The sequence below is a fragment of the Symphodus melops genome, assembly GCF_947650265.1.
Source record: "Symphodus melops genome assembly, chromosome: 6".
Lineage (NCBI taxonomy): Eukaryota > Metazoa > Chordata > Actinopteri > Labriformes > Labridae > Symphodus > Symphodus melops.
Window position 1 is genome coordinate 1,972,047 of NC_136696.1, and position 12,414 is coordinate 1,984,460.

The window sequence follows — 12,414 nt, forward strand, 5'->3', positions numbered from 1 at the left end:
CAATATGATTCTCTGATATTAGCTCATTTACCAGGAGAGATTTAGATGCTAGGGATCTAATGTTTAGTAAGCCGCATTTAATTGTTAGATTTTTTTGCCAAATCGTATTTGTAGTTTTGATTTTGACTAAATTTTGATGATTTACGCCTCTTTTATTGAGGCTGGAATTGCCTATGACAGGTCTGGGGCGGAGAACAGACACAGTATCTATAGTATAAGTGGGGTTACAGCTATAAGAAGATCTAACTGAGTTACAGTTAGATTTACAGTCACAAGGACAGCTATAGTGGCAGGTAAACAGATCTAAAGGAAGCGCAGAGAAGTGTGTAAGACTGCAGCTCTGCATCCTGGTCTGAACTCTGATGAGTTGTCAGGGTTTGGGACTAATAAACTCTGCTACGTTTCTAGATAATAGAGCTGCACCAACCAGAGTAGGATGGATGCCATCTCTAGCTAGCAGACCAGGCTTTCCCCAAAAGGACTGCCAGTTATCTATGAAGCCCACATCGTTTACTGGACACCACCTCGATAGCCAGCGGTTGAATGAAGACATGCGGCTATACATGTCATCACTGGTCAAATTAGGGAGAGGACCAGAGAAAACTACGGAGTCCGACATCGTCTTAGCAAAACTACACACCGACTCCACATTAACTTTAGTAATTTCCGACTGGCGAAGTCGGGAGTCATTTGTGCCGACATGAATTACAATTTTATCAAATCTACGTTTAGCCTTTGTCAGCAGCTTTAAGTGAGCCATGATGTCGCCCGCTCTGGCCCCGGGTATACACCTAACTATGCCCGCTGACTTCGCTAACTTCACGTTTCTGACTATGGAGTCTCCAATTATCAGAGTTTTTGTCTCAGCGGGTGCATCGCTGAGTGGGGAAAATGTGTTTGAAACATGAAGTGGTTGGTGGGGAGTCGTGAGCCTCGTTTTGTGACTATGCCTCCCTCGGACAGTAACCCAGCCACTGCCTCCCGGCTGCTCGGGAGCTACCGGGGGAGATTTAACACTATGTCGGCCCGCACCGGCTACAGAAGGCTGGCTAACTGCTGCTGCATAAGATGACTCTGACTCAAAGGTGCGGAGCCTGCTCTCTAACTCAGACACCCTCGCCTCCAAAGCTATAAATAAACTACATTTAATACAGATACCTTTATCAGTAAAGGAGGACGAGGAGTAACTAGACATCTGGCACACAGAACAAGAGAGAGCAGGAGAGGGAGAGGCAGGGAGAGAAGCCATAGTAGGAGAAGCTAACTGCTAAGTTAGCCTGAGAGTACGTAGTTTAACGCAAACAAAAGATCTATAGATAGCTAGCAGGGGTGCTTGGTGATTATTTCGATTACTCAGAGTGTGCAGTGAATGGAGACAAAATGTAAGAAAATACACAGGATAAACAATCTAGCTTTAGCTACCGAGCTATCGATCGGTAGTAGCGATAGAGCGAGACACAACAGGAAGTGATGATGCAATACGCTCACCGTAGTACGTCAGGACGTCACAGTTCTAGAAACTAGGTGTTTGAGGTAGTGCCAGAGGTGTGAGTACAGTCATTAAACAGTCAATGCAGGGATGCAGACTGGGCCATCAAAGTGCTCAGCAACATAAAGGAGCAGTGATTAGCATTAAGTGTCCAAAACAATAAGGTGAAACCAGGAGTGATTAGGGTGATTGTCATTAAAGTACCCAGCTATTGAGGAGCAGATTAGCATTAAGTGTCAAAGACAATAGAGTGAAACTTGACCTAGTTAGGGTGATCATGTCAACCATTACAGATGTAGCATAACACAACAGTAGGATGCAACCAGACATGATGGAAGAGGAAGAGCTGGAGGAGGTGTCTGGGGTGAGGGAAGTCTGGGTGTCTCTGCTTAGACTGCTGCCCCCGCAACGGGGGATAAGCGGCAGAAAATGGATGGATGGCCACAAGATGCTCTCCATTCTTCATTTTACTGTATTTGTCTGTCTTGCTCCAGCTCTCCCACAGCAACATGTGTGTAAAGAGGAGGAGGAGGTTCTGGCTGACCAGCAGCTCTGTAACCAGGAGAGGAACTCCAGTCCAGACCAAGAGGAGCCAGAGCCTCCACAGATTAAAGAGGAGCAGGAGGAAGACTGCAGCAGTCAGGAGGGAGAGCAGCTGGTACTGAAGCAGGAGACTGACACATTCATGTTGACTCTTACTCATGAGGAGAGTGACCACAGTGAAGATCAACTAAAGAATGAACACCAGCTTCTTTCTCACAACTCTCATGATGATGAGGATCAAGATCCCACAGGAAGAGAGCTCGGAGTCTCAGAATCAACTGGAAAATCAGACCCAAAGAAAAACAGTGACAAAAGAAGAAGTCAGAACAGTAAAACATCAGAGAGTGACTGTAGTCCTCACCAGGGTGAAAACTCTTTTAAATGTGACACGTGGGGCAAATCTTTTAAGGAAAAGTCAGAATTACAAAATCATCTGAGTGTCCACAAAGGTAAGAAGACTCATACCTGCACAATTTGTGGGAAAATATACAGTTTAAAGGCACAACTGAAACGTCATACAAGAACACACACAGGTGAGAAGCCTTTCTCCTGCAGCACCTGTGGGAAAGCATTCTACTCAAAGTCAGGGTTAAATGATCACATTCGAATTCACACAGGTGAGAAGCCTTTTGTTTGCAAAACCTGTGGCAAATCTTTCAGATCAAAAGGTGATTTGACAAAACACTTCAAAAGACACACAGGTGAGAAGCCTTTCTCCTGCAGCACCTGTGGGAAAAGGTTCCATCAGAGCTCAGAATTGAAAATACACATTATTCGAATACATACAGGTGAAAAGCCGTTTACCTGCACAACATGCAACAAATGTTTCCCATTTCAAGGGGATTTGAATCAACATATGAAATCACACTCAAAAGAGAAGCCCTTTGTCTGCGCAACATGCAACAAATCATTCTTTTCGAAAACTGCTTTGAAAATACACATGAGAGTTCACACAGGGGAGAAGCCTTTCTCCTGCAGCACCTGTGGCAAAACATTCTCCTCAAAGTCAGGGTTAAAAGCTCATTTCAGAACACACACAGGTGAGAAGCCTTTTGTTTGCGAATCCTGTGGCAAGTCTTTCGGATCAAAAGTAAATTTGAAATCACACATGAGAACACACACACACGTGAGACGCCTTTCTCCTGCAGCATCTGTGGGTAAAGGTTCTCTTATAGCACGTCCTTGAAATTACACGTTTTTCGAATTCATACAAATTTAAAGCCGTTTACCTGCACAACATGCAACAACGCATTTGAATTGGATTTAAAGGTCCATATGAAATCACACTCAAAGGAGAGGCTGTTTACCTGCACAACATGCAACAAATCATTCAGATCACGATTTTCTCTGACGGAGCACATTCGAACACACACAGGTGAGAAGCCTTTCTCCTGCAGCACCTGTGGAAAAGCATTCCCCAGAAAGTCAACGTTAAATAAACACAATCAAATTCACACTTGCAAAATTTGTGGGAAATCTTTTGGACAAAAATCTGCTTTGAAAGGACATGTTAGAACACACACAGCTGAGAGGCCTTTCGCCTGCATCACCTGTGGCAAATCATTCTCCATGAAGTCAAAGCTAAGTAAGCACTCTAAAGTTCACACAGCTGCAAAACCCTTTACCTGTGTAACATGCAACAAATCTTTCAGATTAAAAATACTTTTGATACGACACATGAGATCACACACAGACTAGAGGCCCTACTTTTGCAGCAAGACGTACACCTGTAGTACCTGTGGGACATCACTTACAACAAAAGGTTCTTTGCATTAACACACAAAAATTCCTACGAGCTAAAAGCCGATGACTGGCCGAACAAGCATCTCTCAGAACTCGTCGTGACCATTACTGCACGACGTAGTGTGTTCTTCTACGGCTTCTACCTACACTGCACGCTATCGCACGCTAGCACAAGCTAACAGCCAGTATTAAGCAAATGTCTGACAGATAACAGCCAGTAAAAAATAATCATTAAATAGGACATATCATCCCCCCTTGTTCACCTTTTCAATCAGTCCTCTGAGGTCAAAAGGAAATATTTGTACATTGTTTGGAAAAATTTTGAATAAAGTGTGTTTGTCGTAAAATGTTTGCCTGTATGTAGGCCATCCTCGTGGGGAGGGGGGGGGGGGGGGTGTTGTTTGGGCAGGCCATCCTCACCAACAGTCCCAAGGAACCTAAGAGAGCTCAAGGAACCTAAGAGAGCTCAAAAGGAGAGTTTAGAACATAAAGATAGTGACAAGCAGTAATAAGATATGAAAGCTGGGAGAGAAAGAGGGAAAGAGAGATAAGAGATCCTGGTGCCAGTTCCCCCGGTAGTCTAGGCCTATAGCAGAATAACTATGAGCTGGTCCTAAGCCAGCCCTAACTATAAGATTTATCAAAAAGAAAAGTTTTAAGTCTATTCTTAAAAGTACCTAGTGTGTCTGCCTCCCGGACCCCGACTGGTAGACGATTCCAAAGGAGCGGTGCCTGATAACTAAAGGCTCTACCTCCCATAGTACTTTTAGAGACTATAGGCACCACGAGCAGGCCTGCATTCTGGGAACGTAATGTTCTTGTCGGATAGTACGGTACAATTAACTCTTTAAGATACGATGGTGCCTGACCGTTTAGAGCTTTGTAAGTGAGCAGAAGGATTTTAAATTCTATTCTAGATTTTATAGGGAGCCAATGGAGAGAAGCCAGTACAGGAGTAATGTGGTCCCTTTTCCTAGTTCTAGTCAGAACACGAGCTGCAGCGTTTTGGACGAGTTGAAGGGTCTTCAGAGATTTACCATAGCACCCTGCTAAAATAGAATTACAATAATCCAACCTGGAGGTAACAAATGCATGAACTAATTTTTCAGCATAATTTTGTGACAGGATCTGTCTGATCTTAGAGATATTACGAAGGTGAACATAAGCTGTCCTTGAAATTTGTTTAATGTAGGAATCAAAGGACATATCCTGATCAAATAGAACTCCTAGGTTCCTAACAGTGGTACTAGAGGCTACGCTAATACTACTAAGGGCCGTCATATCGGCAGAGAAAGTCTCTCTAAGGTTCTTAGGTCCAATCACTATAACTTCAGTCTTGTCTGAGTTGAGCAGTAAGAAGTTTCTGGTCATCCAGGACCTAATGTCCTTGAGGCAGGCTTCTAGTTTACGAAGCTGGTTGGTGTCATCTGGCTTCATTGCTATGTAGAGCTGAGTATCGTCTGCATAGCAATGAAAGTTCATGGAGTGTTTTCTCATAATACTACCTAGAGGAAGCATATATAATGTAAATAGAATCGGACCAAGCACTGATCCTTGAGGCACTCCATGGCTAAGTTTGGTGTACATAGAGGACTCATCATGAACATGCACAAACTGAGATCTGTCTGATAAATAGGATCTAAACCAACTTAAAGCAGTCCCTGTAACTCCAAGCAATTGTTCTAGTCCCTGTAACTCCAAGTCATTGTTCTAGTCTCTGTAACAGAATCTGATGGTCAATCGTATCAAAAGCAGCACTAAGATCTAACAGGACAAGCACAGATAGAAGTCCCCTGTCTGAGGCTAACAGAAGATCATTTGTTACTCTAACTAGTGCAGTCTCAGTGCTATGGTAAGCTCTAAATCCCAACTGGAACTCCTCAAACAAGCTGTTGTTGTGGAGAAAATCACACAACTGATTAGCTACACACTTTCTCTAAGATCTTGGAGATAAAAGGAAGGTTAGATATAGGTCTATAGTTAGCTAGAGTTCCTGAATCAAGAGTAGGCTTTTTAAGGAGCGGTTTAATTACAGCTACTTTAAATGACTGGGGTACATAACCTGCTGCTAAAGATAAATTGATCATATCTAGTATGGAGCTGCTAACTAAGGGAAAGACTTCCTTAAACAACTTGGTTGGGATTGGATCTAAAAGACAAGTTGACGGTTTAGACGCAGAAATAATCGAATTTAGTTCTGCGAGGTTAATTGGAAAAAAGTTAGTATCAGAATTTGGAACTGTTTCTGCCGAATCGAAAATATAGGAGGAATCTGCACTAAGTAAAGGTAGTAGGTTGCTAATTTTGTCTCTAATGTTTAGAATTTTATCATTAAAAAAGCTCATGAAATCATTACTGCTAAGGGCTAAAGGAATAAATGGCTCACATGAACTATGACTCTCTGTCAGCCTGGCTACAGTGCTGAAGAGGTATCTAGGGTTGTTTTTATTTTCTTCAATAAGAGACGAGTAATAGGCAGTGCGGGCCTGCTGTAGAGCTTTCATATATCTATTATGACTATCTGGCCAAATTAAACGAGATTCTATCGTTTTGGTGGAGTGCCAAATTCTTTCACATTTACGTGACGTTAGTTTTAGAGTACGGGTTTCTAAATTGTACCATGGAGCTGATCTCTGTCGTTTGATTGGCTTCTGTTTTAGGGGGGCGATTGAATCCAGAGTAACTCTAAGTGAATCCACCGCACTATCTACAAACTGATCTAACTGAGAGGGACTAAAGTGATTATAGGAGTTTTCAACTAGGTTAGAGGATGGTACTGAAACAAAGGCAGCTGAAATAGCTTCCTTAAATTTAGCTACAGCATTATCATTTAAATTTCTAGAGAGCACTTTTTTATTAAGAGGAGTTAAGGTTGGTAAAAACGAATCAAAAGTTACTAGGAAATGGTCTGATAGAGAATTATCAGTTATCAGTTATTGTGCTTTAAAAACAAACAATGCCAACTAACTACAATGAAGGAGAAAAACACTGAATATCCAGTCATCACAACCAAAGTAACACACTTTTTTTTATCTCTGAATGATAGAGGAAGAATTCAACTAAATAATCATACTTTTATTATTTAAGTCTTAAAGGAGAAATCTGTAAGACGTGTACTGAATGAAACCATAAAAGGACCTTACTATATGATCAGACATTAATGAAATATGCTATGTTGAAGTGCTGAATGGTCTCGTCTTTGTTTGGACCAGAGAAGGTAGACGGTTTTAAGGCACCCCCACATGGCTGTTTTGGACGCCCCTCCATTTTCCAGATATGAGACCGGTTATCAAAGAAAACTAACCAGCTATGTGACACATGCACATATCACTAATTTCTGCCGACTGTGTTTGTGTCTGTAACAGGGGTGTATTTATCGATATTCTTATTTTGCCTCGGTATGAACATGTTTATTGTATATTTCGATTTGGAATTTTATTTGCGAGCTGGTTTTATTTTGGCGGTCTGTTAAGCTGATGTCACATCCTGTTGTTTCGCGCCGTTGTCAGGCAGTCTGAGACCCCGCTGAGGGGATGCGAGTGTACAACTGCACCTCGGTTCATACAGAGTTAAAACACGGTAAAAAATGTTAAGTGGTGGTTAAAACTATGATTTTATCTTTTAATAACATGTTAACTGTTCGGTTAAAGCATTTAAAAAGTTTTATTTGACGTACAGTGCTTTGTTTGTAAATGCTAATTAGGCGAACTTTAAGCTAGAGCATCCAAGTTTCTCATGCGTTGTATTTTCTTTTCCCCGTTAAAGACAGGTTGAAGCCCTGTCTATGAAGTTGCTATACTGAATGTATTTTATTTTGAACAGGTATGTGAGCCCTATATTTGTTGATAGTATATATTGATTATTAAGGAGTTTGTTATTTCAAGATAACACAAAGTGTATAAATATTAGCTTAACTGTCTAAATTAATTTTTGGTCTAAACAGTGAGATAAGTCCTTTAAAATGTTTTTAATGTTGACTTTGACTATATGATCACATTCAGCTGAAATGCAATTTATTGTTTTTGTTTAAAAATGAATGTCACAGCAAACATGCATTCTGTCAGGCAGTCTGAGACCTCATGTAGAAGCCCTGTCTATGATGTTGTACTGAATGTATTTTATTTTGAACAGGAGTGAAAATAAATCTGCTCCAGTTGGCAAGAAAGTCTTCGGTATTCCTCTCATTCATCACACAACGCAGAGAGCTTGTAGCACACAGAGTGACAAAGCCAGACCAGCTACATGTCTACTGAATAGTAGGTACCAACAGTATACAGCACAGATAGTATGCACTTTCTACTGCATACTGACAGATTGTGTAGGTACTTTACAATTTGGATATCCCTCTGTCACCACCATGCATGTATGGAGGCCCAAGTGTGATGATTGAACAACATTTAAATCGGTATATATTTTTTGTAAAATGCTGCTAAAGGTATCTTTAAGGCTGTGAAGACATGTCAACATTTTTGTTAATCTCAAATTAAATCAATATCTTCGTGTAATTTTGTTTTATAAATTTTTTTACTCCGTCGTGATCGACAGAGTAAAAATTGTTTTCAAAGATCACTGGCCCGATCATTGTTACCACTGGCCCAGGAACTTTACTTTCTTGTTGGTGTGTGTTTTGTCTGTTTTTCTTGGTGATGTGTTTGCTCATGTTATTTCACCATGCTCATAACTGTAAGAGTTGACATAAATTGATATTTAAAAAAGTCATCTGCAATGATAGAATATTAGGCCTTTTTCTGCTTATAATCAAAGTGTTTTAATCTAATTGTTTGAGATTTTAGTTCAAAGGTTAAAGGTATTCTGTGAAGAGGGCTTGCAGAAGTGAGTGCACATTCCAACATGTGTTTGATGTGGCCCTTTAAACTGAATCACTCACCACCAAATCAAACATAGGTTTAGTTTAAGGCCCTGAACAGTTAATCACTCATCCACAATTAATTTCTTAAGGTGGTAGAATGACTGCATTGAAGTCTATGGTACAACGTCCAGACCTATCCAGACATCAAGAGGCCTCACAAAAACCAAAGGTGAACACAAACCTTTTCCATAAAATTGTGCACATTGGAAAACCTAAATTATCGTTGTCTGGTTTGGGTATAGACGGTGTTAATGTCTAAATGTAGAAAATTGAATCAAGAATACAAGTAAGCGATCGAACAGAAGGCCGTACGAAGAGAAGTCAGGGGCGAGAGACTGGCTGTGAAACCAGTGGCGAGAGACTGGCTGTGAAACCAGTGGCGAGAGACTGGTTGTGAAACCAGGGGCGAGAGATTGGTTAGAAAGCCAGGGGCGAGAGACTGGCTGGGTTGAATGTTGGGCTGGGTCTTTTCTTCTGACACTGAATGACAAAGTCAAGAAGGCAACAGGTTGAGCGCTGGTCATTTCAGTCGACAGAGAACTGTGTGTGGGATCATTGGGGAGGCGGTGAATCAGCAGAAGTGTATTAAAACTGTTTGTGAGTCTGGGATATAACCCCCAGTGACTGGCTGCAGTTGTCATTAGGACTGCTGTAGAAGCTTGCCAGTTAGGACTCCAAATAGGGCATTGCGTCTATACATTTTCTGCTGTTCACGTGTATATAGTGTTTTCTGTTGTGTGTTAATTTGAACTTAAGTTCTTTTCTCTCACTGGTTCAGAGAGTGGAAAGGGGAAAGGTAGGGGCTTTTTCTTCTACCCTGTTACTAGTATTTTGAGCAACACCTTTAGCTCTACCTGGTAAACCTGTGAGTAGATGTGTGTGTGCTGGTGGAGTTTTTGTATGTGTGTGTGAGTGCTGTGCTGAGTAGATGTGTGTTTGTGTGCTGTGTGGTAAATCATGTGTGTGAAGGCCTGTGTAATTATTTAGTTTGAGTGTGATTGATAAATAGACTTTTTGTGTTATTAAATAGGCAATAATGGTGGAACATTTACTGAAGGAGAGGAGACAATCTTTTAAAACTCTTCTAAAAGGTTTAAAACAGATATACATTTGCATATTTAAGAGGAGGAGTTCCTTTTTAACTGCTGGAAGATTTATTTTGGGTTTTGGCTGTTGATTGGAAGAGTGGGGCTCTGGTCTGTGTGCTTGTTGGCTCTGTGCACTGGGTTGATCAGTATCTTTAAAGGAGAGATTAGATAGGGTGTTTTACAGGAGAGAAGACGGCCCCATCCTTTCTTAGCCCATTCAGTATCACCCCACAGTCCTCACTGTTGTTGCTTTGTTTTTATGTAATTAAATGTGTTCTTGTTTTATAGTGTTTTTTCTTGTTGTTATAGAGACATATTATATAGCTACATTTGAGCATTGATTATTTCAAGGAGCGCAGGAAATGAGGTAGCTGTCGTAGATCACTAGTATTTATTTGCATGCATCTATTATGCAAACAACCCATTCTCAAAATAGAAAACAAATTATTACTTTATTTTGGCCCCATAGCTTCATTTAAACTTCATAATATGTTCACCTTGCTGACATTTCAACTATTTCTAGACTGTTTACGAGTGATGTTTAAAGAATTAGACTGGAAATTTTACTGACATGACTGACAAACTACACAAAAATGAAGTCAACTTAGATGGTGCTACACTTGTTGGCATGTTCTTAATATAAGGTTGTACTCGGGGGGCATAGCTTTAGTTCAAACAAAGAGGTCCTAGTAGCAGGCCTCCCAGAATCAGTGAAAGCAGAACTAATTGAAATGCCTGGTTTTAATAGTGTATCGCTCCCCAGATGGGAGATACATGTCTTACATCACTTACGCTCACATAAACAACAGCAAACAGCAGATGATAGAGTTAATAAGACTTAGAGCTGCACCTCCTAAAGATGCAGCTTCAAGAGGGAGAGGCTACTTTATGATGCAACCAAATACGTTCCGGTGTTTAATCTAGAGCAACCATATGTACAGCAGCCATATCACTCTTATGGGAGGAGTACAGGGTACAATTTCAATCTGTACAGACGTGGTTACAGGGGATATGGTGGACTTGGCTGGGGTGGGTTTGCTCCAGGTCCACAGAATGAAGGATGTTTTTATTGTGGGATACTCTACCACTGGGCCAGACACCACCCAGGACAGTGAGCTGCTCCGGCCCTCCCTCACAGGGCCCTCTGAAGCAGCAAGCAGCATGGTTCTTATCAGTACCGGACTCCTAATGGACAAGGAGCCAACCAGGTGTGATAGCAGCCTGGTTAAATGTCAAGGGTCATCCAGAGTGCTTTAAGGGAGAGGGTTTGGCAGAGCCCCTCCTCACAATGACTGTTGAATTCATGCAGCTCTATGGTTGACACAGGACTGTTACTCCACTCTCACTGGTGATGTTTCACAACCTTCAATCTTCATCGCAATGTGTTCCAGTAGTGGAGTTCACGGGTACACCAACGACCATTCCCAGAGACACTTGAAAAAGGGGACGTTCTTGCTTTATACAACTTTTGGAAAACTTGGGTGCAGTCAATCCAGCCTTTAGTCCCTCCAAAAGACCTGTACCATGTTACTTTAAATTACATTTGCATTTGCTTTTGAAGCATGTTGTTAACTCTCACTGGTGTATTACCTCTCTCTGTATTCTTATGGGCCTAGAGGGTGTTGTAGCTGCTGTTCATTTGACCTCTAACAGATGGAATGGTTTTAATTCTCGGATTATTTTACTCCATTCTTCTTAGATTTTTCTGAAAAAGGGAGTGTTGTTAATGCAGCCCTTTTTCAGAAAAAAGGGGGATATAGACGGGTATTGATGCATAATAATATATGCAGTGGCTGTAGTAAAAGCTCTTGTAAAGACAACACATAGTGTGACTTCCCTCATCTTATCTAAAGCATTCATCATGACAAATCTCAGACAAACAAAGTTGTAAATAGTTTTGTTCCATCCTCACATTATTTAAACTGCAGAAAGCATCAACATAGCTGACTAAATGAACCTTTACTTCTCACGTCTGTGAAGAACAAGTCCAGAAATATGTAAAACTAAAGGCTAATTTGTCAAATGTGTATATTGCTCATTTAGACGTGAGAACATTTTTTACAGATGTCTGTTGTCTTAGACATCCAGAGAAACTGTACCACTTACCTCTGAGTAAACTGGAAAAGTAAAACGATTCCCTTCATCACAAAAAGTAAAACTAGATATAGCATTGAAAGCAGCAAAAGGTGACATAGATAGACACTTTAATGATCCTGAAGGAAGAATTTAAAGGTAGTAGTGAGTGAAAGAAGGTGACAGAAAGTAAAAGTGGTTCAGATGAACCTGTTGGTTGATGTGAGGAAGCAAATGTGAGGATGCAGTTAGAAGGAGGTTTGGAGATTTAATGTCTATTTATAATTTTGTTTTTGTTAATGGGATACAAAAGAATATGTTTGCAGGATACATCTTTGTAAATATTTTCCTTCAAGGAGTGCATGTTTAGACTGACTTTGAGTACTTCAGTAAAATATTAATAAATAATAGTACCTTTATTTGTAAGAATGCCATTCAGAGGCAGGTGCAGTGATCTCGCAAGTTCTCAATATCTTCACTTCTCCAATACCATTGAAATTCCTAGACGTCAATGGCAACATGTGTTTAACAGACGTAAATGATTAATTCCTTTAATGCAGGTAGATTTCACCACTACCAGGCCAGATGACTGGACTACACAACCCCAG

At 40.8% G+C, this 12,414-nt stretch overlaps 3 protein-coding genes across 8 annotated transcripts in view; all 3 read left to right on the top strand.

The window, feature by feature from the left end:
- LOC306825260 (uncharacterized protein) overlaps positions 1–12,414 on the top strand; it is a 154,448-nt gene that overhangs the window by 137,190 nt on the left and 4,844 nt on the right. The window lies entirely within an intron of this gene.
- Positions 1–12,414, top strand: part of LOC306825255 (uncharacterized protein) — a 59,545-nt gene that overhangs the window by 32,170 nt on the left and 14,961 nt on the right. The window contains exon 4 of one of the 3 annotated variants that reach the window (XM_079345870.1): positions 2,783–3,280. The exons of the other annotated variants lie outside the window; for them this stretch is intronic. Coding sequence (XP_079201996.1) covers positions 2,783–3,218 — 436 coding nt within the window. The 3' untranslated portion in view covers positions 3,219–3,280. Of the gene's footprint in view, positions 1–2,782; positions 3,281–12,414 lie in introns of those variants that run through there. 3 annotated transcript variants of the gene reach the window in all.
- The window catches only part of LOC306825253 (piggyBac transposable element-derived protein 4-like), a 73,019-nt gene that overhangs the window by 9,105 nt on the left and 51,500 nt on the right, over positions 1–12,414 (top strand). Inside the window, exon 3 of one of the 4 annotated variants that reach the window (XM_079345863.1) lies at positions 1,984–2,733. The exons of the other annotated variants lie outside the window; for them this stretch is intronic. Coding sequence (XP_079201989.1) covers positions 1,984–2,733 — 750 coding nt within the window. The remainder of the gene's footprint in view (positions 1–1,983; positions 2,734–12,414) is intronic. 4 annotated transcript variants of the gene reach the window in all.